Source organism: Cylas formicarius, unplaced genomic scaffold, assembly GCF_029955315.1.
Source record: "Cylas formicarius isolate icCylForm1 unplaced genomic scaffold, icCylForm1.1 PGA_scaffold_7__23_contigs__length_41026272, whole genome shotgun sequence".
In the NCBI taxonomy this organism is placed as follows: Eukaryota; Metazoa; Arthropoda; class Insecta; order Coleoptera; family Brentidae; genus Cylas; species Cylas formicarius.
The window spans coordinates 31,958,335-31,985,623 of NW_026844352.1; the positions used below are offsets into that span (position 1 = coordinate 31,958,335).

Genomic DNA, 27,289 nt, shown 5'->3' on the forward strand with positions numbered 1-27,289 from the left:
CCTCTATGTGCAACATATTACATTATTTTATTTGTACAAAAATAGGTAAATGATCATAGTAAACAAAGTCCCCTCGACCCGAAAAATGTCGATGATAGGTCAACAAGGCAAAATTGGAGTCTTTCCGACAATACTTTATAATTTTCAGAAACCCTATTGTTCGCCGTACAATTTACTTAATTTCTAAGGTGCGCGGACGGCGCAGTCAGAAATAGGAACGGAAAACACACTTTTTTTTTTCGTTACAATGCTTACAATAAATACGCTAATACAGTAAAATCTTTTATACACCCTGTGTGCAAATTTCAATTCGAATGTTCGCTCCGAAATGTCTATCCGCCATCGATGTTGTTCGGCCTCGATTCGTGAAACATCGATACGAAAACTACCATACACCAATCGATTCGACGGCCTCCGCACGGTCAATTCGATTGCGGTACAAGGCAAATTATATAAGGCTGCCGATCAATTCGACCCAACATACGATATGACCAATAGTGCGCACGATAAAAACTAACGTGTGCGCGTCTACACACAGAAGGGGAGGAGAAGTCCGCAGGAGGCTCCGGACTTTTTCCCATGATTCCCGGGCGTTATAAAATATGTCAAAAATGTAAACCTTTTTGTCGGCGCGAAAAATTAATGCAACACATGACCATTTAATAAATTAGGATTTCAAATTAAGGTCGCAGCGCGACAACGGTGGTCGTTTGAACCATTGTGTAGTACACTGAAATATAGGCTCAGTAGTTGTTAATGGGCGGTGTAAAAGAAAGAAAAAAAAAAACGGAGAAATAAGAAAGGACAGTTAAGTTTTGTTTTTGTGACATCGGTTAATTTAAGGTACTAAAAATTATATTAAATTGTTAATAATAATAAATAAAAATAAAAAGGGTCTTATTAAAAAAAATATTTCCGCAATTCTTTTACTTTTCACTAGGTATCGAGTCATAAAAGTATGAAGTAATTTGTTATTAAATATTGGGACAATGATTTTGATGAATTTTTGTCCAGGTTTGGTTTCCATATAAACTGTTTGGTCACCTGCTGTATGTGTGATATTTAGATACACAACAGCTGTGGATGACATCAAAACAAAATACGTCAAAAATATTAGGAATTGCCCTCCACCACTTAAAAACAACAAACCATACTTCTTTGCAAGCAAAAATTAGATTAAAGCCCAACAGTCACAAAACGTCCACCAAAATCATAATAAATCAATACCTATAATGTACTAGCGAATGGTTTAACATTTGACCACTAGGTGGCATAACGCTTACCTTGAAATCCCAATAGGATGGGCCGCCCATTTTCGTTTTCGAGATTTTTTGCTCCCAACGAAAAGGTATACGACACGACAAGACGGTACCCCTAAAATCCGCGTTTTCCGAATTGTTTTTCTTTTGTTGGGCATCCAAGCACCCCGATCGTGGTGAAAGTTTCGAAAAAATATGAGATGGACAAATTTGAGGTTAGAAAGTAAACGGGCTGTGAAAATTTACTATCAAAATGGTGAAAATTTTACTGTCACTTCGTAAAATTCGGGCAGCTCTCCTCATAATCAAGCCTGAAACATCAACTCCTCGAAGTTCGCAACAATTGGCCATCATCATCCGCTACTTCACGCTTATAACGTTCAACAGTTCAACTTCAACTTACATCCAAAGAAACTGACTGCACGGAGGTTGATGATGTGATTTGATACCAATGACGTACTTTTTCGAGTGCCATTTGAAAAACCGAATTTACGTGAACAAACCACAAACAACTGACGCTCTGAAAGAAGAAATTCACTGAAGCATTGGCCGGATAAGGGAAGCTTTATTGCAAAATATGGTTCAAAATTTTGCGAAAAAGGCCGACATGCTAGAGGTGGAGGTTTGCCGGACATCATATTTCATTATTAACTGCTACATTTCTACTTTATATATGTCAGAGTTTGTCGACAAAAAGTGTACTCTTAAACCCATTTACTTCCTAACCTCAAATTTGCTCACCCTATACTACCTAAAACTATGGTAAAACGGCGCTTATTTAATTGTCTGGGTATCTCAAAAGTAACACGTGTCCTTTAGCAAAAATTATGGATCCAGTGGCGTAGTCAAATTTTAAAACAAAAAAAAATAAAAAAAAATATGAAAAATGCACTTCAATATAGCAAAAAATACGCAATATCGTATTTTTTGGTGAAAATTTTGAGAGTGTCTTTTTGCGACGATCGCGGATATAGTCAAATTTTCAAAATGAAAACAATGGCAATTCAAAATGCATCGAAAAGCCTTTGATTAAATGAGTAGGGCTTCCGTCTTGGTGTATATATAATAAAAAACCTACAACCCCCCTCGATAAAAAAAAAATAATACTGCAGAAATAGAGAGAAAGACGTATACAAATATCATCAAATACGAGATTCTCGAACGGCGTGACGGGGGCGTGGGAGGTAAGCGCTTACTACCGCGGGTCACCACGGGGGGCGTATTACTCGCATGCCAGTTTCCCGTCGAAGCTGCTCAGCGCCACGGCGAAGGCCTGGAGCGCGCACAACGGATACCTGTAGTCCATGGTGAAGACGTCTTCGGCGACGCGGCCGAACTGCATCACCACGTACTCGGGGTCGCTGTCGTGTACGATTTGGAAATTCTTGACAGACGCCTGGGTAACGCGTCCGTGAAAATTCAACACGTACGACTGCGTGTCATCGTTCCATACGGGCGTCTTGTTGTGCAATTCGACGAGGTGATCTGCGCGGCCAGCCCGCCACAGTTCCACCATCGTCTCGGAGTTTTCCCGCGGGCACACAGGAACGCGACGTCCTTCGGCCATTCCCGGCACCAGCACCGTCATTTTTCGCGGCCCCTTGAAACCCAACACGTTCGTGTCGTAAATGATGGCGGCGAGTTCCTAAAAAAAAAACAGCGTGAAGAAAAACCCTCGCGGGCCATTTATCTCTTTTGTCCACGACAGGGTTCTTAGAAAGTAAAAAAAAGGTAGTTTCATTTTTGGGTCTCCGCGACCTACCCCTTTCTTTCATGCAACATGCAATCTGGAATTGTGGAATTTCTATGACTATTTCCATATTAATAACATAATATAATAATATTAATTATTAAATAATTTTTTATTTTTATGAACATCATTATATTATACAGCGTGTCCCACAGGGAACTTCGTCGACCTGTCATGGAAAAACTGTAAGTAGCAAAAACTTGAAAAAAAACTGACTTTGGTGGGGGCGTCCGGATATAAATTGTAGAATATATTTAAATTTTTCCACGCACCTATTTTTATAATCCTATCTTATTTAGCACAAAACATTACGACTATTTTGTATTGTCATTTTTCATAAAAATAAAAATAAAAACTTGTATCTTGTTATTTGCGATATAAAATATATTATCAATAACTATGCCGGCACGCTTAAGTAATAATACGCAGGTATTTGATTATTATTTATGACAGACCGCATTTTCTACCGCATAAGTTAATAGAGTAGAATTTTAAAGGACTCACTACGGGAAAAATGTACAGATATTGTTTGGCCTGCAAATTTGAAGCCTATTTTCAGTAATTCAGAGCTTTTGATTCTACATGTCAATATTAGAAGTATTAAGAAAAATACATTAAAATTAGAAACGATAAGTATTCTTAAACACAAACCAGATATGTACTGAAGCATGGATCATAGAGAATATTAAGTTTAGAAATATAGCAGGTTACACTCATTTTATAAACAACAGTAGAATAAATAAAGCGGATGGGGTGATCATTTATGCTAAAAATAATTTGCAGTATCAAAACGTAAACAAACAATTTCATAAATTAAAAGTCACTAGTATACTTACCCAATAAACGAATAAAAGTATTTTCAAAATCTCTGGAATTTATCGTTGTCATGATTATGAAATCAAGAAGTTGATTAATGATCAGGAGAAATTCAATTCAATGATCATGTAAAGGGTTGGGGGAAGGTGGTTGTAAATCACCCTCAAAATTTAAACGAGAAAGAGCGGCAAGAAAACGGTAGGACATACAACACCCGAAACGGTTAATCACCCACCTTGATGGTTTCCCGCGTCGTCGTCTGCCCGGCCGGGTTTTCTTAGGGGTATTTTCTGGAGGGTTGGGGGTGGTAAGGACCACAACACAGCGCGGGGTTCTCGCGAACCGGTCACAAAAGAGAGCTTGTTTTTTCGTGGTTCGCACTACGGACACTCACGCAAGTCTGTCTTTTCGCGCGGCTTAACCGAGGTTGGGTATGGTGGGGGTGTTGTATACACAGCGCGAAAATAAAAAGTTAACCCAAAACAAAAAAATTATGAAGTTACCGAAAAATGTTATTCAACCCTTAACAGATCATATTTTCATGAGGAGAACGAGCATAGAAAAGTCAAGGCAAAATAATTGATTCAATCTCCGACCACTACCCTGTGTTGGTTTCGGTTTGTGGGAATAATATAAAATGCAAATTCCAAGAAAAATCGCAAATAAATAAGAACAAATTCTGGAAATTATGTGTCTCTGAAAATTGGCAACACCTAATAATGAAGAAGCGTTAGAAATTTTAATAAAGAAAATTCAATATGTCTATAAGCAATCGCTTAAAAATAGGTCTAAAAGTCAAAAATCAAGAAAAACATGGATTACTCCTGCTCTGATTAATTTAGTCAATAAGAAAAACAAATTATATAAAGCCTGGAAAAGCAATCAAGATAATTTGGTCATAAAGGGACAATACACACAATTCCAAAAAAAAAACTTACGTCCCTGCTGAGGGCTGCTAAAAATAGGCATGAAGATAGACAACTGCAAAATGCTGACTCCAAAAGAATGTGGCAATATGTAAATCGTAAATTAGATCTTGCAAAAATCTTGAAAAGGCAAACTATTTTAACGAGTTCTTTTAGCACAGTGATATCTAAACGGATTGAAAGTGTGACTCCTCCAATAAGACATCATCAAATAAAAGGTATACCATATAATCCGAAAAGAATATTTCTAGCACCAACAAATGAGAGAACTTTATCAGACTATTAGTAGATAAACAAATCTGGAGGGTTTGATGACATTCATGCCTACATAATTAAGTTAGCTGCTCCGATCATAACCCCAGTACTGACTCACATAATAAATAATGCAATGGCGCAACGTACTTGTCCATATCAATTCAAGACAGCTGTAATTTGTCCAGTTGATAAGCAAGGTCAGAGAAATTTGGTGAACAACTATCGTCCAATTGCATTAATATCAAATCTTGCTAAGATTTTTTAAAAGTTCCTTAATAAACACAACATATTAAGTTTAAGGCAATTTGGTTTCCTCAAGAAGAAAGGCACAGATGATGCTATAGCTTTACTTAGCAAATTTATATACGAAAACTTAAGTCTTAGCCTATCAACAGTGGTGATTTTTTTAGGCTACACAAAAGCTTTTGATACAGTTGGGAATAAGGGGTGTAAGTTTGTCCTTGATGGCAAGTTATCTGAGAGATAGACACCAATGATACCTGATGATACTGCAGTACTAATGAAAGCAAAATCATAGCCCTTTCAACAGCCATGTCATCAACTCTGGATATTATATACTCCTAGCTCTATCAAAATAAACTGGTACTCAATGCAGACAAGCCTGTTTTTGTCTCTTTTTGAAACTATAGAGACTCTGTTCCACAGAATATTGAAATCAAGATTAATGGTGTGAGTCTGAAAAGACCTACCAGTAGTAAATATCTAGGAATAACTTACGACTATAATATAAAATGGGATGTTCACGTGGCTAACACAGTAAGAAAAACTAAATACTTAGCTTTTTTTGTATAGACTCAAGGAAATACCAACAAGAAAGCAGTTGATAAATTGGTTAAGGCTTTCGCGGCCCGTTGATAAGCTATTATCTTCATTCGGGTTTAAAGGCCGTCGTCGATTGGAATTACTTCCTAACGTTTCGCTAGCACGAGTGGCGAGCTTCTTCAGAGGTCCTTCCATCTCCGATGTTGGTCAGTCTACGTCCAACATCGGAGATGGAAGGACCTCTGAAGAAGCTCGCCACTCGTGCTAGCGAAACGTTAGGAAGTAATTCCAATCGACGACGGCCTTTAAACCCGAATGAAGATAATAGCTTAAGAAAGCAGTTATTACAAATTTATTATGATCTTTTCCATAGTGTCACAGTGTATGCAGTCATAGGCTAGGGAGATCTCTACATTTCTTCGTTTGACCCGTGGGATCGGCTTCAGAAGCGTATTCTTATAATTATGGGATTAAAGGAACAAGATGCAGATAGACCACTGAATATCAAACAACCTTTTGTGATGAATTCAATAGTGTATCAATATAGTGAATTAAAAAATTAATATTTACAAAATCAAATGGATACTCGTAATAAAAGTATTATTTTGCCCGGACACCAACTGGCTAATGGACAATGAAAATATTTTAATGAATTACCTAATGAACTGAAAAATCTCGATGTTGACAAAAAGGTACTTAAAAAAAAGGTAAAGAAAGCATTAGAACTGTTACAATCTAATAAATAAAATGTAAAAATAAAATTCTAAATATCTAAAAGTTTTTTTTCAATTTGTAAAAGTTATAAAAAATAAAATATATTTGTCTATAATTGGCGAGGTGCAACTCACAACCAATATTAAATAGTTGTAGTTCTAAGTTATGTTAGGGCCAACTTATGTACGGGCAGCATTTGCCCAATATAGGTCCTTTACTATAAAAATATTTTTTATGTAAAACAAATTTTTGGCAACAAATATTATTGTTATTATTAGTAAAACGCAATTTTTTACAAAAAATGTAAAATATTTCAGAAACAGCAAAATTTAGTTATAGGATATTATACACGAAATATTTCTAGACTTTTCTGATGAATTTAAAATAAGAAAGTTGACCAAAAAAGCAATAATTTAAAATAAATTAACATCCACTTACGCTATATAAGGAGGTACTGCTAGCTTGAAATATTTTAGCCTTTCAAATTTTTGCTACTTAGGAATAGGAATAGGAAGATGGCTAATTCTGACCTAAAAAACGAAGCGCAAATTATTCAAAATTGAACATTGCCATGATATTTTATAGGCTTATTTTAAATTCCCAGATATTTAAAAAAAAAATTTTGTCTTGTATCAACAACACTTACTCTATTAATTAATTATTAATTAATTAATTAATTAATTCTTTATATTGTTCATTTAAATGAGTATTTACGCGGTGCTCACCTGTCTAGGACGCCGCTCCAGATCCGTACCGACTCTGGGCCCGACGCCGGCGTCCCAAGCTGAAAACTGAGTGCCCAAAAGGTTGCTGCGCAGCTTGCCCACAAACGAAGGCCCCTTGCGGGACAAATCGGTGGGATCGGTACTGATCAAGTAGTTGCTGGTCGCGCTTTTTTTGCGCTTACGCGCCGCCAGCAGGAACGCCCTCCTGCCGTACTCGCGCTCCAGGTGCAGAAAGTAGGTGGGATAGAGACCGCGGTCGACCCCCTTTCTGTCCCGCGTGATGCGGCACTTGAACAGTGACTTAAGGGGCGCCGGCTCAAGCACGAAACGTTCGACATCGCCGCCGATCAGGTCGCCCTCGACCTCGCCCGCCTACAATGAATCCGTGTGAGTGGGAAGATATAAAAAGACGAAAAGAACAAAAAAGGAACTTATTTATTATTCGGTGACTATTTGTCCGCTGGACATTGCAAAGCTAAGTGTTAATGGAAAGCGTTTTTTTCTTTTTAGTCCAGTGTAAAATTAATTCTAACAGCTGGAAAAGACGCCAGCCGAAAATAAACTAAACTTTTTTTATTATTGTTCTAAATCACCAAGGAGTGAGCACATATCAGGATAATTATAAGCAGGGATATGGACCATGATGCTGTTGTGATCGACTTTACAGTTCACAAAAAACAAATGCAAAAGTCATGAACCTTGCTTTAACTTTTCAAGTGCAATTAAAACCACTCCTAATTAAGGTCCCTTAAAGGAAATAAATAATAAAAGAGAGGATGAAGGTCATGCAATGTCAAAATAGCTAAATTAAATACATCCTTGGTTGCTGCACAACTATTAGGGCTTTTTATTAAACCTCACTCACTCACCCCAAGTGATTGTCCATTTCCAAAATTAGGCTGCTCGTTGATTGGATTTATAGAAACACCACTGTTTCCATTGGGGGTCGACGCTACAGGCGATGACTCGTCATCCTCGATATCCATCAGATCCCCGACAGTCAGGTTATTGGTAGTCAAATCTTCGACAATAGTACCATCCATACTATCCACACTGGACATGACTGATATGACCTGATCTGGGTTCTGGTCTCTCCCCATAGCGTATTGCAACGGGCCGTCATAACAGTGGAGTTCCCTACGAGCGCTGCTACTATCTCGGCTCTTGGCCGATGCGTTCTTCACGTCGGACGCCAGGACCATGCCTGAGGTTAACCGCTTCTGTTTCATTTTCTGCTCCATGATTTGGCGCTAAAACGTTATCTAGGATTAGATTCTGAACCCCGCAGGGCTCGAGTGCACGCTTTTCTCACTTGCTGTTCTAATTTTTGCGTTCTGAGATCCATTGCTCGCACCAGTCATGCCAGATCCGTTTTATTTGTATCTATTATATTGTTTTGTTGATTGTTACTCGGGGAGATGAGATCGATCGATTTTTAAGCGCGCCGGCGAGAAAAAACATTGTTAGACCGATTGTCACCGAACTGCTTTGTTTATTTGATTCGACCGACCGTTCCCTTTACGCTTGCGTTGTGTAGGGGTATTTTTTAAAAATCGCCCTTGTTTATTTTTCGTTTCGCTCGGTAAGTTCGACCAGTTGCCTACCCATAGAACTGATGTTGGCGCAAACGATATTTGGCTAATTCTGTCATGTTTTTTCTTTCTTTAAGGAATATTGTTTAACGTCGTGAAAAACATATACTAATAATTAAAGTCGAACAGCTACTTGCCCAAAACTCAACAAAATGAAACGAAACTCGGGCTCAAGTAACAAAATCCAGGGCACGTACGAGCACTATGATTACATATTAGTAATCAACGATTTACACAATCTTGTGAATCTTTAATAAAAAATGCAAAATTCCGTGGACCGCAATACTTGACAATGCAAATACAATCAAGTTATTCAGGTAATAAAGGTGCGCGGACGGCAACAAATATGTACACAAACATCTTGATAAATAAAAATAGAAAAATATTTTTGCAGATTTGGTGGTCTGTGTGTTTTGCGATAAGTGTGTTTGGATGTTTTTAATTAATTATGAAATGATTATGAGAATCGATTACGAAAGAACTTTGTGAACATGGCTGCTTTACAAATTAGCATTTGCTGGTGAATTTTTAACTTTGTGCCATTTGGCAACCCAGCTGGGCCTTCCACAAAGTAGTTGTCATTATCAGCTGATTCTTGGACGAATACTAACAATTATTCAACGTTTGCAGCAAGATGTTTAGCTCGAGAACTGCCGTGTGTATCCAGTAAATCGACGAATTGACAGTTGTTGTCGATTTGAACAAAAATTTCTTTCAGAATAAGGAGGAAATCAAATTTGGAAGCGCTACGAGAGAAAATCGCGAAAGGACCTTCGTTCCAGGAGTTCGTCAAGGATCCTCAGCCGGTTTTAACTGATGATCCGGAAGAATGGGCCGGCTACGATGGCAAATTGAAACGGGCAAAGGGCGACGACGAGAGATTGAGGTTCAGTTGCGGATTATCTATCAAATTGCATAACTATTGGCGGAGTTGTGATTTAATATAGGCTACCGCCATGGCTGAAAAGAACTATCCCAACAGGTAGGAATTTCAGTCGAATCAAAGAACAGTTACGGGATTTGAATCTGCACACCGTGTGTGAAGAGGCTAGATGTCCGAACATAGGCGAATGTTGGGGCGGAGGCGAACACGGCACCGCCACGGCGACCATTATGGTAAGGAATAGGCGCTCGGTGATTTTTTAAACTTATCGGACAATAACGCAGTTATTGGGGGACACATGCACTAGAGGTTGCAGATTTTGTTCGGTCAAGACTGCGAGGTCGCCACCGCCTCCCGATCCGATGGAACCAATTAACACGGCGACGGCAATAGCCTCGTGGGGTTTGGATTACATAGTGTTAACGTCAGTGGATAGAGACGGTAATTATATACTTGGTTGTGGCACAGAAATGTAGTGGACAGCTGGATCTTTGGAATTTTAGATTTGGCAGATGGGGGATCCCAACATTTTGCGGAAACGGTCCAGGAAATCAAAAAGAGGTAATATTTCTGACTCACGAAATAGAACATTTTAATTAGCAAATAAACAAAAAGTGGAAAATATTTTCAACATTTTGAGGAAAAAATGGGGTGGCATCTTTCTGTGTTGAGTGATGGACCTAGTTTTGGAATATATATTTTTTAAAGAGGCAGTAAAAGAGTAAATTGTTGTGATAGGAAATTAACGGATCTGCCAAAAATTCGGGAATGTTCTTTATTTAATTTATCATTAATTAGGTATTGTTAAAAAGAAGAAAATGTCGACACTGTGTTTTGAGACAACTTTTACTAGAGGTGACATTTATTTAGTTCCCTATATTTTTAAAAATGACTTTTCATTGGCTGCAGTTGGCTTCTGTATCTCGACAAAGTCGTCCCATACTTGTTTTATTTTTGATATTGAGCGATTTTCACAAATTCACATTGCGATATTTCGATGAGTTCGCCACCGCTGTTCTATGCAAGTCAAAGAAAACCCTGGGTAAGTAGATTATAGCCCGATTATTGTGTAATTTGATTGACAGTCGTAATTGTTCTGAGGCTGACCAGCCAAAAATACAGTCCAGTTTGCAACAACCCCGCCCCTAGAATTCATCTAGCTCGAGGTGCGCAATCCAATTACACCAGAGCATGAAAGTTATTTCGAAGACATTTGTAGGGGTAATTTTAAAAAGTTCATTATTTAGAAGACTGTGTTTCCTTCTTTTTAGCGTTCCATAATGAACACTTTTTCACTAAACATTTATATTCATTTGTAGTCTGTTGCTCGGGTGCACAGAGAAGAAAAAAACGCCGTGTTTAATCGATATTGGTTTGACTAGTTTAAGTTAAAATTTTCAAAGTGTTAGGTGCCGTTTCTACTTTTTTCCTTGTCGTCGTCATCCCATCATTTTATTTTACTTCCATCAGAAACAAAAGCGTGTTGGTCGAATGTCTGGTACCCGATTTTCGCGGCGACGAGAAACAAATCGAAACTATAGTCAATAGCGGACTAGACGTTTACGCCCACAACATCGAAACGGTCGAATCTCTGACACCTTATGTAAGAGACAGAAGAGCAAGGTATCGGCAGTCTCTGTCTACATTAGAACACGCAAAACGAGTGAATGCCGACCTGATTACGAAATCCTCCATTATGCTCGGCTTGGGAGAAACTGACGGCGAAGTAGGCGTGTGCCTGCGTGATCTCAGGGACGCAGGAGTCGACTGCGTCACTCTCGGACAGTACATGCAACCCACCAAACGTCATTTGAAAGTGGTCGAATACGTCACGCCGGAAAAATTCAAACGGTGGGAGATCGAAGGCTCCGGGATGGGGTTCCTTTACGTAGCGAGCGGACCACTGGTGAGGAGTTCTTATAAGGCGGGAGAATTTTTCATTGCGAGCGTGTTGAGGAATCGAAAATCCGGCGCCGCCTAGGTTAGAAACTTGTAAATCGATGAGCGATTAAAGGTGTAAATAAGAGTTTTGTGTTCTTTTCTACGATCCAGAAGAAATCTGTCATAGCGCGGAAACTTATTTAGTAAACGTATAGTTTTGACAGGTTGTTTTTTTTTAACAGAGCAACGTGAGTATTTCAAAATATGGATTTTTCATGGCTTTGAAGATTCCGGATTATTTTTTGACACACCATCTTGTGTTATTATTACTATTATTGTATTATTAGGCAGTAGGCGGCAATGCCGGTAAAACTGCACTGTAGTATATGCATATACTCCATATACAGAAGTGATGTATTGACACTGCATTCACTTTCCGTTTAAAAAAATTCAAGTCTTTTTTTAAAGCTATTCAGGGGTAGTTGGAATCACAATATCATCTGATAAACTGTTCCACTTATTTTCTACACGGTTTGTGAAAAATTTTTGGCGTGAAAGTCTGTGACAAGAGACAATGTTAATGAATGGCCAAGGGTTAGTTTCGATGAAAAAGGTCAATATCGCATAAGTAGTGGCCATACAGTAGTACAGTAGCATTCAATTAAGTCCCCTTCTTCTCCTTTCTTCTAAGTTCGTTGATATGGGAGGTTCCTTTAAAGATGGCGAGATTCCAGAAGGTCTATGTCCTTTTGGATGTTTGGAGGCCATGCCAACTACTTTATTTGTTGTTTAAAAGGGATGTTATTCTATTGTTTCTGATGTTTTAGTTACTTACAAAAATAAAAATATTTTTAAAAATCGTAATCCTTAATGATTTTTTTTTGTCAATCTTCCTCACTAATAGGCAGAGATAGAATCAAAACAAAATTGAATAAAAAAAAGCTATAATCTACACTAAACCCGGCTTACACAAATCCCTAAAAATCTACGCCCACTGGGTGACGCGTTCCCCCTCCTCGATCTCACACCAATGCGGCGACCTCTTCTCCGCGTTCAGCCAATTGAAATCGTCGATACCCCTCCAGTTATTCAGAGAGCTGTCGAGCGACGCTTCCTCGAAGTGACCGTCCAGTCCCTCATAGTTCCAATTGTAAGGCGCGACTCGAATGGCGTCGCAGTCTTCCATAATCGCCCTGCTCGTGACGTGTAGATAAATATCGACTCTAGCAGAGCCGTGAAGTCTCAACTGCTGACACGCTATGACAAAGGTGCAGTCGTTGCAGCGTTCGGCAAATACCGACGTCGAAACCGGACCCGACAACACTCGACAGTTACTCAACCCATTAAGAAACAATGTGCTGGGCACTCCGCGTATGATGACGTCGCAGTCGCGCATGCGTTCTAGCACGACGTCCTTTTTCCTCACCTCATCTGCGTTTAGTACTAAAACTTCGTCTCTGCGGTCGGAAAACCCACAGGACGGCAGGAATTGCAACCCGACGTCCTGCCGAGCATCGGAGTCGACTTGGTCCTCGATTTCCGAATGTTTCTGATCCTGCGTCGGTTTTGTTTTGAACCCGAACTTTTTCTTCGGCAGCAGGACAGTTTCGAGGCGGTGCGCGTGGTCGTTCAAGTCGCGCACGATGTTTTGACACCGCGTGACGAAGTAACTCTTCAGGAACAGGCTCGACGCCGCGACGTACTTCTGTAGGAGCGCGATCTCCTTAAATATGGTGTCGAAATGGCCGGGCAAGTCTTGAGTAGGTATAGCGCGCGTTTTGGCCAGTAACTCCTCGACGGCGCACTGTCTTTCGGCGAAGCTTTTCTCAAAATAGCTCAGCTGTTCGACCTCGGAGGCCGCGCGCGCTTTGGTCTCCTGCCGTTTGAGCAGGTTGGACTGGCGCTCCGATTCACGCTCCTTCATCGTTTTTATTTTGCCGACGCCCGCGTCGAAAATATCCATTTCGTATATAAGCCTAGGGATGGGGATTACAGCAGGGCTACTGCTACTATTACTATTACTGGTGCTTCTTCAACTCCTTCTCGATCTCCGCTTTGGACAAACGGTAGAGGGGGGCGTCGGAAGAGGCGGCCGCTTTGAGCACATTTAAAATTTGCTGGTTTTTGCTGGTGAATTGTTGACGCTCTTCCGCCGGCTGGTTCTGCAAAAAGAGAAAATCGCGCTTTGAAGATGCCACATTATCCTATAAGGGACAAACGAAGTTTTCGAAATATTTTAGTAATCAATTGTGCTGCATTTTGGATAGCAGCAAGTGGATTTTACCCCAAAGTAGTGAACTAACCAAAAGTAATTTTTTTCTAAATTATAAATTCGGCGAAAACAGTTCACAGTTCAACATTCATCTTTTAACATTTATGTTAAAAGAGCAACTTCCTTACCAAGGGATAATTTCTTGAGACTTTATAGACATCAACTGTCTGTCATCTGTGTCATTCAAGTAAAGAACTGGAATGATCATTTAATGTGAATGGTGATCAGATTAGGAAAACATAATTCCTCTAAAATTTTAAATACCACAAAAATGTGAGGTTACACTTGTCAATTGACACTGTCTTTTTAAATAGGGAATTGAATTTAGGAAAGAAGCTTAGAAATAAAAATTATAAAGTTGAGTTAATCCTAATATAAAATGCGAGGCTCAAAATATATTACACTTCTGAATATGTCGCTTCTCTCTTGGGAAGGTGCGGTAAGAACCAGTAGCCCGTATCCCAATCCGGAAATCGAAGTAAGCCAAAATAGGGACTGGATAAGTCTAGCCATTAAAAGACTCGTTCGCCTCCCAATAAGTCTGGTCTAGTTGACGAATTCTGTTGTTGGAATCAATGAATTCACCCGTTTTGTAATATACTTCCAACAGAGACGGGTAATTTAGTTTCAAGTACTTTCGGGTCTCTAAAAAATTACCAGCTAGATTCCGGTTATTTGCAAACCAAAGCCCACAAAGGCGTCAGAAAAAAACAGCTTATTTACCTCTGTCAGTGTTCACTTTGTACCAAATACCGTAGGTCGCGACGAAACACAAAGACTCGGCTACGAATAACGTCAAAAAGCCACGCTTTAAGTACTTTTTGGCAGTTGATTTAGGAGTTTTAATCAGCATTTCTTTTTTTGACTATTTTTGGACATATCGCATGACAATGAATTTAGTCTAGTAATAACGCCACAGACCACTCTGGAAACGACTCACAGATCATGATACTCCATTTCTGACAGAAGCGTCCAACCAATTGGTTGACTGGCGAACGGCAAAAAAAATAATATAACATTTGTGGCAACCTTGTTGCAAACAGGACAAAAAGAACGCACGCCTTTCGGCGACTGAAGTCACCATTCGAAAAGAGATGCTTCTTCCGTTTGTATTAGGTGGCCAGTTAATATCACGGAGAGCCATTACCTAATTTATTCTGTGGTCTGAATGCGCCCTCTGTGGTGTAAAAATTAGCCTCCAGTGTTTGGTGAGGGTGACTGAAAAAAAGTGTGATAATAATTGTATACAAATTAAGCAGTCGTAAACGAGTCCGGGACAAAAGTTTTTGTTCGCGTTTGATAGCTGATTCGATGTCACGGTGTAGTTTTCCTTCTCCAATATGACCTAAATTAGTATGTGATAAGTGAAGGTGTGTAGTTTATTTGCAATGTTATTAATGACCACCTGGTTAAGTTAAGCCAGAATTGCGATATCACCGACGGTTTTATTTAATAAGATACCGTCCAAGGTCTCCCGAAACGACGATTAGATTCGTCAAACTTTTCGGCTGCTTCCCTTGGGGCCAGGGATGGAAGGGTTGCGTTTTCAGTTTTACAAATGTCGCAAAGAGGGGTCGTTTTTCCAGATTGACAGTGTCAACGAATGCCTCCGTTGGTGGGGTCTGATGACTGCCGCCAGCTGAGGTCCATGGAACCGCCGCGCAATGGAGACTTCGTCAGCTCGGTTCACATGGCGTCGGCTCTGGTCGGCAAGGTATGGTCATCATCAACGCAGCAGCAATCCAACCAGCACCACCATCAGTTCCGGCAGCTGCCAATTACGCCCTACCTGCGCACCGCGCTCTACGACTACGACGCACAGGGTGAAGATGAGTTGTCGTTACGTAAGGGGCAAATTGTGGAAGTTTTATCAGAAGATGCCAAGATATCAGGCGACGAGGGTTGGTGGACTGGAAAGATCGGCGATAAGGCAAATATATAGAGTGTTAATGTCCGTGACAATTAAGACAATGGACTTTTTGTACAGGTAGGGATCTTTCCTTCAAATTTCGTGGCACATCATGATATTGACGACGAAAGTGAAAATATCGATTCAATCATTGCCGACGTTAATCTGATCAAGATTGACTTTGCCGAACTGAAATTGGAGGAGGTAATAGGAGTTGGCGGTTTTTGCAAGGTAATTAACAGTCACAGTTCGTCATCTAATTTTTAGTGTTTAATTAATGGCGCATGTGAGAGAACAAACTAATTTATCGCCGAGTTTTACAAGTAATGTTGGGGAAACCCTTTTTATATTTTCCAAATTACAGAGTAAGTTGACCTTTGAAGTAACTGGTCGGGCTTTACAGGTGTTCAGAATATTTTGTTTCTAGTCTCTTTGTGTTCCCAGTTGTCATAATTTTTTGCGTGTATAGAGAAAAAAAACGATATTGCAAAATTTATAAAAACATCGCTGTTTTTGTAGTTAAATTTGTATTTTTCTTAAATTAAAATTAAAATTAAATTTATTTGGTATTAAAAAGTAGTGAACACATAGAATATTAATAATATTATAAAGAAAATTTCATGTGAATATACAACTTTTATAATTAAATGGAATTAAGATGAAATTTATGTTCTACATAACATTATTATAAATTAAACATCTGATTTATTAAACAAATTATATGTAATTGCATATTTTTACTATTGTTATTTTAGTACCAAGTAAAGTACAGTAATATCCATTACATTACGTACATAAATTGAACAATAGGAATGAAAAATCAAAATGAACTTTAAAAGACCAATTAAACATCATAATTTAATAATAAGTAACTAAATAAGCAGTTTTACAGCATATTTTAAATGACTATTACACTATCAAAAAGACGCTATTATTATTTAAAATTTTTAGAATAAAAATATATAATAAATAAACTTGGACAGATACAAGTTAATCATGAAAGACGGTGCGCCGTAGTTTACTTCGGATTCAAAATTTAATCTCATTGTCTCAAGAAACAAAGAGAGTATTAGAATGAAAATGAGATGTGTGAATGTATTATATTAATTGATAAGTTTAAAACAGTTATTTAAATATTTCAGAAATACCGACTTTTTATGTTTAAGTTTTTTTAAAAACAAATTTGGCCATCGTGGCAAAAATTTTCCCACTGAACTAAGCCGCGCCAATCCTATGGCTCAGGTTTACCGAGGAGAGTGGCAAGGCCGCGAGGTAGCGGTCAAAGCTGCGCGCCAAGACGCCGATGAGGACCTGACCTCGACCTTGGAGAATGTTGTCAAGGAGGCGAAGCTGTTTTGCCTGTTGCGCCACGAAAACATCGTGTCGCTAGAAGGCGTCTGCCTGCAGGAACCAAACTTGTGCCTGGTGCTCGAATACTGCCGTGGGGGGTCACTGAACCGGATCCTGGCCGGGCGCAAGATCAGACCAGACGTTCTGGTCGACTGGGCTATCCAGATAGCTCGCGGCATGAACTATCTGCATTGGCACGCCCCCATTTCGCTCATCCATCGCGACCTGAAGAGTTCGAACGGTAGGTTAGAACGATCGTAAAAGTCGGCGTTTTTAACTCTTTAACTCTAGAATTGTGTTTTTTACACTTGCCAGACTATCAGCTGTCTATTTCTATCTTTATAAGTCGTTATTCTTCGAAAAAATGTTTTAAAAAATTCATAAAATCGGGAGATCAATGTCAGAATAGTATATTATGTAACAAGTGCGGTAAACGGTATTTGACTCACGAGTTTATTTGACACGAGCGGAGCAAGTGTTTAATAAACGAGTGAGTTAAAAAGTTTACTGAGCGCGTTGCATACTATACTTTTTCTACGACCGTTAGTTTTTGGATAAATTTCGCAAAACACGAATACATTCACTGACATGACCGTCAAAATTGACAAACGTCAAAATTCAAAGCGTGGGAAATATCTCCGAAAACATCCGATTGCTCCCAAACCCGTGCGGTAAAATCCCGGAAATGAATCATGGGAATCATGGGAAACGAAACTGACGTGGTAAATTGATGTTTCCCGTACGCTAGATCATTGGGTAATTAGGTATTTTAAGGACGGGAGTAGAAAAATATATTTTCAAATATACAGAGTATGTTATAAGAATGTGTTTTTTCAAATGGAACATCCTGGTATAGGACCAATGAGCAACAACCCAACACAATAAAGTAGTTAAAGTTAAAGTGTTGCTTATAAAAAAATCACAAAAACTAGTTTAATGTTTGTCAAGTTGGCAAGACTTGGGATATCCCCATGTATGAAGTAATATGTTTGGGATTCTTATAATTTGTAGATAGTCTGAAATATATCCATAATTTTTTCTGTCCTTTTGGTTATTTTTTCTTATTGGAGGAAACTTTTTATTTTCGCGAACATTTATATGTACCTGGGATCGCTATGTGCGTTTTTTTTGTTTTGAGTCGGCATTGGAAGCAATAATTTTCGGCCAGTACCTTATGAACCTTAGTATTCAAAAGAGAACGCATACGCTGACCATTAAAACCATTAATTCTGTCCAGTCTTCCAATAATTTGGGTTACTACCACCAGGAAGCCATCACTTGTGAGTGTCTTGGTTAAAATTCGTTTTTCGCTAATCGAACCGCAAAATCTAACGGTAAACTCCCAACAAAATGACTTGGGCCCTTTACAAACTTTTATGTTGTTTTATGGCTTTTTAACTTCGATTTCAGCTGCCTCTTATCTACGTCTGCTTTTGCTTATTTTTTGTGAGAAAAGTAAATTTTAGAAAGAGAAAAGGTGTTTTTGTATATTGCAAAAATACCACAATACTGACTGACTGAATTGAAGTGTCATTTCATGTTTGTGTAACCGAAGAGGTGTTCCCTAAGAGGGGTACTTATTTTCTTGTTTTTTGTTTTATCTATTGTAGATTTCCTAATGCAATGTACCCTCTGCACTTACGTAGTTTCCAGATTTATCATAGACCGGCGTAATTATTTTATTGTTAGCATTCATTTTTACCATCTTACACAATAATAATAATTAGAAAGTTAGAATGTTCAGCTTTTGATTAGAAATTTGCTAAGGGGCAGTGAAATTGAAACTGCTATTAGTAACACATCGAGTTGAGATACATTTTGGAAATTACAAATGTACCAGATTGAAAGATATACCAGACCATTGAAAAATTTGTTCTATTTTCTCCCCAGAAGTTGCAACATCGCATTACAATGAAAATATTTTGTTGTTACCGTTGATTGGTTGGTTTCCCAAGTGACCAAGGTCAAATGGAATACTGGACAGAGACTTAGGCTGTTGATTGTTTCGGAATTTTATAACATAAGGGTGGTGAAAAATCTGGAAAAACGCTTCTGATTGCAGTGCTGCTCAGCGAGGAGATTGAGCATGACGATCTTCTTTACAAGACCCTGAAGATCACCGACTTTGGGCTCGCTCGCGAAGTATATAAAACGACGAGGATGTCCCAGGCTGGGACCTACGCGTGGATGGCGCCCGAGGTTATCAAGAACTCGACGTTTTCCAAGGCCAGCGACGTGTGGAGCTACGGCGTGCTCCTGTGGGAGCTACTCACTGGCGAGGTCCCCTATAAGGGAATAGACACTCTGGCGGTCGCCTATGGGGTGGCGGTTAACAAGCTGACGTTGCCGATACCGAGCACGTGTCCCCAGCCGTGGAGGAAACTAATGGAGAGTATGTAATCGAAACTGCTGAAAACTCGCGGGTTTTTCGAATTAACGGGACACTAAAGGAGTGTTTGTTGGGGCTGTTTTTAGAATGTTGGGCCTCTGACCCGCATCGAAGGCCTTCGTTCGAGCACATTCTAGAGGATCTCGACGAGATCGTGCACTCGTCATTCTGTCAGACGCCCCACGAGAGTTTCCATGTTATGCAGGACGACTGGCGCCTCGAAATCGAGGAGGTGCTCCTCGAGCTGCGCAGGAAAGAAAAGGTATTGCAGGTTCTTTAATATTATTTTCTTTTATTTTGGCAGTCGCTTAAGTGAGAAATCCATTTTGTCTTTATCCGTTTCTCTGTTTCAACCATTCCGCTCGCCAGGCTTGCAAAACCTACGAAGAGGTAATTTTGTGTGTGTCGCTTTAGGGTTTGCTGCTTGCATGAGGGTTGGGGGGGACGCACCGGCGGCGCGCGGGCTTTTTGTTGGGGTGTGGCTCGAAGGACTAAATGTAAGCAAGCCCGCGGTGCCCAGATTCGCGCGTGCTAGGCTCGATATTTATATTGAGAGTTAATTGTGTTAATTGTAGTAATTTACAGTGGCCGAGCGTTACGAGAGAGAAATAAAATAAACTCGCCTTGAAAATTATCAATCCGCTCTATGAAACGAACTTCCACGTTTATTTTGATTACTCCCTTAGTATCGCGGGCCAGTATACACGAACGCATGTTTCTATGCATTATCACGGTGTGATTTATAAAAAACTGTTATTGACGAGACTCCCGCCATTGACATTTATAAAAGGAGACCAGAGGCAAGTCATTGGTTAAACACCAAGAATGAGTTTGATAGTAACTGGTTCTAGCATCACATTATATTTTCACTTAACCAAAACTAGACCGATAAAAGTTACTACAAGGTTTTAACAATAATACAAAAGACCTTTTTTTTTTAATTTTTCATCTATTCTTTGTTTTTCCTTTCATCCACTTTTTCCTCCTGCACATTTCTTCCATCCTTTTCACGTCTTTGCCCATGTCGTTCCTTACTACTATCACTGGTGGCCTAAGTGCTTGGACGCCCGCCAGGGCGCCCCCCTTTAATACCAATACCAATACCAATGCTACTATCATTCCTACTTTCTAAATATATATATATATATATATATATATATATATATATATATATATATATATATATATATATATATTACCAAAACCTTTAAGAGTCAAGGTAACTTATATAATTGGGGACAAAAGTCAGCACGATGAAGATTGAGACATATACATTTAATATTTATCTCCCTCCAGCTTTCTGTTACTAGCTTGCACCGCTGTCTCCTACTTACTTTTTTGATCCTTCCATATTCATTTACTCTTTGTCACTTTTCTTCTTCCATTATTTGTGTTTCAAAATTTTATTTAAGTCAGCATTATGATGCTGACTGCCGGTCTCCTTCGCGCATAACATTAATGTCATTGGTTTCCCGTCCATTCTGGTAATACTTAACGCAGTCTCGTGACGCTCAGGAGCTACGCAGCCGTGAGGAGGATCTAAATCGCGCGCAGCTGCAGCAGCGCGTCCACGAGGAGCAGCTCCGTCAGAAGGAGCAGGAGCTACACGCGCGCGAAATGGACATCCTAAAGCGCGAGCTCAATTTTATGATCATACAACACACGCCGACGCCAATCAAGCGCAAGGGCAAGTTCAAGAGGTCGAGGCTGAAACTAGTAAAGAAGGAGCCGGCGGCAAACATCAGTTTCCCGTCGGATTTCCGGCACACCATCACCGTGCAGCACACGATCGACCCTAAAGGCATCGCGGGCTTGATGTCGCCCGTCAGCCCGCCCGGCTCGCCCGCCATACCAAGGCTGCGCGCGATTGCGAGTAAGTGATGCGCGTGGCATGAGAGCGTGGTTTTTGTTTTTTCGGCATGGTAATTTTAATTTTTACCACCTCGGGGGGGGGTTCTACTGAATGGATTTAATTCCATTGTTGTAAATGGGGGCATCCAACACTATATGTAAACTTTCTTACCGCCTTTTTATAACTAACACGCAATTTATAATTCTTATTTTATAAAACTTGCGTCCTACACAATAAATGTCTAGTAGGGCTTATAGCTATCACTCGATTTATAATTGTAGTTTTATTTAAAAAAAAACTGGCGCTTAACACGATTTTTTATACACTGGGGGGCGGGGGGTATAAATCTGGCTTCCGCAACGCGGCATCTCCTTAAGGAACTGGCGACCGCCCCGCCGCGGTCCCGGAACCGAAGGCGCGCTTTACGTGCTTTGCTTTCGCAGTGCCCGCGGACGGTGTCAAGGGCAAAACGTGGGGCCCGAGCACGTGTCACCAGCGCGAACGCGGCCACATAACGATGTTGAGGCCGGCAGCCAACAGCAGCGCCTTGTGGTCGAAGAGCGCCCCCAACCTGGACAAGACGCGACCGTCGCCTAGCCACCAAGCGGCTCAGTCGTCTCATCGCCACCACCAAGATGATATAGGTAACATTTCGCCCACCGATAGCGGCAGCAAAAGCGCGTCCAGGCTGCAGCTGTTTAAAAAATTGACCGCCCTCACCGCCCCCGTCGAATGGAAGCGATTCGGCTCGGCGCGTAACAATAGCATCGCCGCCGCGACGCCGGCGGGAGCACGCGAAATCGTTGCCTCCGCCGGTGGACGGGGCGGTCTTTTTAAAAATAACCGACTGAGCAGATCGATCGGGAACGTGGCGGAGGGCGGCCATTACGACACCGTCTTCGCCACCGACAGTTTTATCATTGCCAGGGGCGTGGGCGGCTCGGCCGACTTTGACTGGACGCCCAAGTCGCAGGGCTGACCGGAGGGGGGGGAGAAAGGCGGGCCGAACCGCACGTATTTATTCAAGGTTAGGTTTTTGTGGTCCTCGTTCGCAAGAATAATGAGTGGTGAAAAAAATAGATGTTAATATTTTACCGAGTAGTGTCCGCAATTTGACGAGGCAAAAACCTGATGAGAGGGCCTTTTCTAAATATTTTCGAAACCTAACAATGTTTAAATAAATAAATTTTTAATAATCGAGAGGAATGAATAGGAACAAGTTGTGACCACTAGTTCATAAGAATAATACGTGATTGTACTTTTGAGGGCCAGTTCGCAACAGTTCGCCGCCACTGGCCAGTATAAGGCGTATCTAACTGTCTGTTAGAGGGGGTATTTCGCTAGAGAAAATTCGGCTGCGCAAAGATCTACTAACTGAGTTTAAATGCCGAATTTCGAGCGATATTTCATTTACGTCCGCGAAAATATCGATGATTTCGAAGTGCGCAGAGGTAAATGAAATATCGCTGGATATTCGGCTTTCAAATTCACTGAATATATTTTTTCGCCGACTTTTCCTAGCAAACCGTAGCTTAAATCAGTAACACAGCACCAAGGTAATAATTCATCTTTTGTCTATGATAATTGTAGTAAATACCAAAAAAAAATAAGGGTTGAAAAAAAGTAATAAAATGGGACCAAGATTTTAAACAGAACATATATTTTTGTTGCATTATCCGTTAATTAGGATTTGTTTAATTTAATTATTTCCAGCAAATTGGACAAAAATATCGACCAAGGCTAGGATCCCCCTCCCCCACGCCCTTAGTTTGTAAGCATCCCTCCGCATGTTTCGATGTGAACCTTTTTTTTTTTTTGTTCCAACGTAGGGTAGTTTTTTTTGTAATTACAGCGTAGCGGCTTATGTTTTTAGGTATAATTTAGGTCATTTTATTTTGCAATTCGTTCGCCGCGGCAGTCCCCTCCAGAAGACGATCTGCCGTTTTTTTTTTTTGGATTGGCTTTGTTTTTTTTTCCCGAGTGCCTGGCATGCGCGCGGCGGGGTCTCGAGGAGTTAACTTATGCGCGCTCTGGTGGTGACGGTCTAATGCACTGTGTAAAGTTTGTTTTAATTTTTTTAAAATTTTAATAAACATTAAACACGTTCCTACCCGCTGTTTAATTTTTTACTCACACTCGGCATGCCCTCTTTTTTTGGGGGGGGTGGGGAGGTTGCGGCTTAGCGCCGACGACGGACCAGGTGGAAGGAGGTGACAATTAACCCCGCATCTTTTAACACTTAACAGGGTGGGGCCGTTGGGAATCGGAATAAATTATCGCTAGATGGCGTAAGCGTTGCATAACCACGAAAACATCCATATTTATGACGTCCGTTGAGGTTACACCATCTAACCACTATTTGATAGTTATAAATGACTGTGAGTGGGGCCCTAGGTTGCCCACCCTGTACATGTTCCGCGCCCTATTAAACCGGCGAATACGTACTAATAATCCTTACATTAAAAGAATAATTAACAATTCCCTAATAACTGATCCAGCAAGGGCGCAAGCTGGGAGGAGACTTTTCTCAATTGCGTTCCCCGTAACGATTATAGAGGAATTATTATCATTTGGATTAAAAAAGGGCAATGAAACGCAAAAAGTACAGCCGGAATGTTTCGTAGTTATAGTCGTAGTAGTAGTAGTGTCATAGTTGTGGACGTGCTCGCAAGGACACAAAAAAAAGAGTGTCGTTTACTTTTGACAGATCACGTGCCTCCCGAAGACTGGGGACCGGAATACTTGATACCCGGCGGGTTTAGGCACAACGTACCGATGCCCACCCTGTACAACGCCGAAGGTAAGTGCACATGAGATCTCAGTGCGCACGTATGTTGACCTGATTTTATTTAGGTCAGAGACTGAAGCCGAAACTGGGCATAGTTGAACTCGTATTGTATAATATCGCCGCCATGTTGGCGGGCGTAGCGTCTGGCTACGACGTGCGACTGTCCAATGTTTCTCCGCTTCACCCGAGGCTACAACCCGCCAGGTAAATACTGTCGCATTGGCGACACTCCACCCCTAACGTTGTTATCTCAAAGGACGGAAGGCGTGGACCACCTCCCCGCGTGGAGGCCGATCGAACACGAAGAGTATGAGTATTCTACGGTGTCCGGCTACAACCACAACACGTACCACGGACCCACCAAACACTACAGGTCGGCGCTGACAGGTTCACAGCTTTTAGCATTGCGGAATGAGGAGAAGCGTCCTCTAAGGTTCACGGATTCCCCACCCCAATGCTGTCCCCCAAACCCATCACCGCGGAGGAAATCTAGCTCGACCAGCACCGACGGGTTCGAAATCTGTGCCGGTTTCGATCGCACTCCTATATACGCCCCAGGTTTGTTTGTTTTATATATAGGGTGTTATGGAATTCACGTCGAATAATTTAGTAAGGTGAACCCCGAAGTCAAGGAACACATAGATGGTGCTTTATCAGCAACACAGTAAAAGTTGTTGAGATCTTTCATAGTTATTATCAATTGCCCGATTGGGCCTAATAAGGTCACTGAAAAATATCACTTGTTAAATTATACAACGTCGATTACCGTATACATCACCGGACACTAACTCATAAAGTCGGCGTGCAGGTGACTACAGCGATCGATGCCCGAACGAACCGGGGTCGTGCCTAAGATGCAGCTTCAGACCACCCGACAGTACTTACTTGGCAAACCATTCGGAATGCAGCACGACCACTCTTTACGGTTACGGCACCGATTATGCATACGACAATCCGAGCAGTGTGAGCAGTCACAGCGGTTCGAGGACACCCCAAAAGTGAGCCCCAATCGGTTCTTGTTTATTGCATATTTTTTTGCTAATTTTCGGCCCCTGCCAGTTTACCCTTCCAGTTGCACCGGAGGACATCCTCCAACATTTCCAGCGCCAGCTCCACGACAACGAGCGGCTCGAACGTCAATCCCAGCTTTAAGTTGGAGGACGAATACACCTTAACGTCGAGTTTCCGACGGCACGACTCTACCGCCAGGACCGAATTTTTGGGGTTGGAGACGGCGGGACACGCGAGGCTCAGGTCAAGCCTCAAACGCAATCATTTCCACGGGTCGCCAGGTGGCGGCAGCGGCGACGCCCCTACTCCACCCGATAGTTTGGCTAGTGACGACAGCAGTTACGTATCGGCCAGTTCGGTCAGCAGAGTGCGGTTCTCACCGACCACGCTTATCGACTTACCGGCCCCCGGCCAGAACATGGACCCGACGGTGCCGCTGCAGGCCCGCAGGAGCAGGCAAAGGCCATCGCTCGCGGAAATGGAAAAGGAATTCTTCTCGTAACGAGTTGATACGTATTCAGGGTTCTCAGCAATTAACAAAGTTATAATTCTCGGACTTGTCCAGATATTATACAGACTTGCAAATGACATTTTCGAGGCATGCTTAAACAAAAAACTAATTGTAAAAAAACGGTTTACATATATAGTCCTAAGGAAGTTATTGGAAAATCTCGAATCATTAATGCAGAATTTTTGAGACTTCCAGGTTGCTGAGATCCCCGACATTTTTACGGAACGGAACTAGTCTTGAATTTTATTATATTTATTTGCGCCTTTTAGCGTTCTCTTTTTATATACATTTATACGTTTTATGTTCTAGCGTACGCCAGGACCGTATTTAGGCTTAAGTATTTTTATGGTTTTAAGTGATGACGGACCGTTTTAACTGATTTAAAAGTAATTACTAAGATAGGGAAAATATTCCGTTGTGGTGAGCTTTCTTTTTTTTTTCGACGAAACACGGTGGCATCGCGAAGAGATTTTACAATTTTTTATCTAGTCATCGAAAGAATATTTTAAAAAATATGGGCGGGATGCGGCGGTACCAGCGCACGGAAGCGAGAGACTTCGCTGGGGTGGGCTATAGGAATCAGGTAGGCATACGTTTCGAACTTTTTAACCCTATTTTTGTAGTAAAACGGATTTTAATTGACCGTAGTTTGCGAGTGGACGTTTACCGTAGGCTTCGCCTCAACCGTACGCTTTCACTACTGGTGATATCCGCTCGATTCCGGCTGGTGTGCTGTATTCCTTTTATAGACTGTACAGCATTACCATTAGCAATTACCCGTAGCGCAGCTGAAGCTTGACCGCTTCAATCAAAATAAGCGCTCCCAGCTTCGGAGTGGACGACCAATCCCATCCCCCTCCCAGCATAAGACTGCCTCTCGACATTCCAGCACAAATTGCACCAGTCCCACCTAAAAGCCCGAATGTACTTACCTTTTTTTTTGCAATAGCACTATTGTGCGACTGACTGTATATATTGATATAGGGTATCCACGGATTCGTCTGCGTGTATACAGTGTGTTACAAAGGTGCTAGGCCAAATGCCTAACAGCAATTTAGGGCAAATTAGACTTACCTCAGCCTCGAAGTGGACGCTTTCGAAAACTTTCTGAGGCACATTGTATACACCATTCTTTCTCGGGGGCGTTATGGACGGGTCGACCCGCGTGACGTAGAGAAGAAAAAGACGACAAACGAGACCGTAGCGGTCAACGCAGCGTCCACATACAGGGTGTTTTAGCTTTGTGCAGCCTCAACCACTCACCCTGCATAGGTATTAAAAAAGTAAAAAAAAATCATTTATTATAGTGCTAAATGTTTTTAAAATGAAGTGACCTTGAAGTTAAATCTATATGCAGCATGTTGCAGTTATTCGAAACGGATTTGCTAATTTGCTAAATACACCGCAGGGTGGGCCAGTTAGGTCGCGTCGGACACCCTGTATATAAGACACGAAGTCCCGTGTACATAAATAATCGCCATTTGTAAAATACAACCCTTACCACCGCCATCGCCGAGGAGTACTCCGTGTGCTTCCGCAACCACTAAAGAAATTACTTGTACCATACATTCCATATTATTATTAAAAAAATCGTCTTGTAGCCCGTAATAAAGAAAAATGATT

At 41.0% G+C, this 27,289-nt stretch overlaps 5 protein-coding genes across 7 annotated transcripts; 2 read left to right on the forward strand and 3 right to left on the reverse strand.

The window, feature by feature from the left end:
- Window positions 1-12: 12 nt before the first annotated feature.
- Window positions 13-8,812, reverse strand: LOC132705264 (protein king tubby). Its single transcript, XM_060675752.1, has 4 exons — window positions 8,541-8,812; window positions 8,098-8,478; window positions 7,229-7,600; window positions 13-2,904 (listed from the first exon to the last, which is right to left on the reverse strand). The coding sequence occupies exons 1-4, from the start codon at window positions 8,571-8,573 to the stop codon at window positions 2,482-2,484; spliced, it is 1,209 nt and encodes a 402-aa protein (XP_060531735.1). The 5' UTR covers window positions 8,574-8,812; the 3' UTR covers window positions 13-2,481.
- A 186-nt stretch (window positions 8,813-8,998) lies between these two features.
- LOC132705265 (lipoyl synthase, mitochondrial) lies at window positions 8,999-11,879 on the forward strand. The gene is made up of 7 exons (XM_060675753.1): window positions 8,999-9,137; window positions 9,215-9,486; window positions 9,539-9,706; window positions 9,768-9,936; window positions 9,988-10,144; window positions 10,207-10,264; window positions 11,174-11,879. Exons 2-7 carry the CDS (start codon window positions 9,455-9,457, stop codon window positions 11,682-11,684), a joined length of 1,095 nt encoding a protein of 364 aa, XP_060531736.1. The 5' UTR covers window positions 8,999-9,137; window positions 9,215-9,454; the 3' UTR covers window positions 11,685-11,879.
- Window positions 11,880-12,465: 586 nt separating this feature from the next.
- Window positions 12,466-13,553, reverse strand: LOC132705726 (tubulin-specific chaperone C). Its single transcript, XM_060676535.1, has one exon. The coding sequence runs from the start codon at window positions 13,545-13,547 to the stop codon at window positions 12,570-12,572; it is 978 nt and encodes a 325-aa protein (XP_060532518.1). The 5' UTR covers window positions 13,548-13,553; the 3' UTR covers window positions 12,466-12,569.
- Window positions 13,554-13,604: 51 nt separating this feature from the next.
- LOC132705727 (protein CEBPZOS) lies at window positions 13,605-14,887 on the reverse strand. Its single transcript, XM_060676536.1, has 3 exons — window positions 14,580-14,887; window positions 14,259-14,501; window positions 13,605-13,746 (listed from the first exon to the last, which is right to left on the reverse strand). Exons 1-2 carry the CDS (start codon window positions 14,707-14,709, stop codon window positions 14,362-14,364), a joined length of 270 nt encoding a protein of 89 aa, XP_060532519.1. The 5' UTR covers window positions 14,710-14,887; the 3' UTR covers window positions 13,605-13,746; window positions 14,259-14,361.
- A 93-nt stretch (window positions 14,888-14,980) lies between these two features.
- On the forward strand, window positions 14,981-27,288 carry LOC132705724 (mitogen-activated protein kinase kinase kinase 11). 3 transcript variants are annotated; one of them, XR_009619502.1, is made up of 15 exons: window positions 14,981-15,226; window positions 15,443-15,786; window positions 15,844-15,996; window positions 17,008-17,356; window positions 19,178-19,507; window positions 19,591-19,766; window positions 19,874-19,894; window positions 21,020-21,377; window positions 21,800-22,000; window positions 24,064-24,156; window positions 24,210-24,348; window positions 24,401-24,702; window positions 24,953-25,142; window positions 25,204-26,249; window positions 26,315-27,288. XR_009619502.1 is itself a non-coding variant. In XM_060676531.1 (14 exons), exons 2-14 carry the CDS (start codon window positions 15,460-15,462, stop codon window positions 25,655-25,657), a joined length of 3,093 nt encoding a protein of 1,030 aa, XP_060532514.1. In that variant the 5' UTR covers window positions 14,981-15,226; window positions 15,443-15,459; the 3' UTR covers window positions 25,658-27,288. The 3 variants fall into 3 exon arrangements, 2 of the variants coding, with proteins under 2 accessions (XP_060532514.1, XP_060532516.1); XM_060676531.1 differs by having other exon boundaries at window positions 25,204-27,288; XM_060676533.1 differs by lacking the exon at window positions 19,874-19,894 and having other exon boundaries at window positions 14,983-15,226; window positions 25,204-27,288.
- Window position 27,289: the final 1 nt, after the last annotated feature.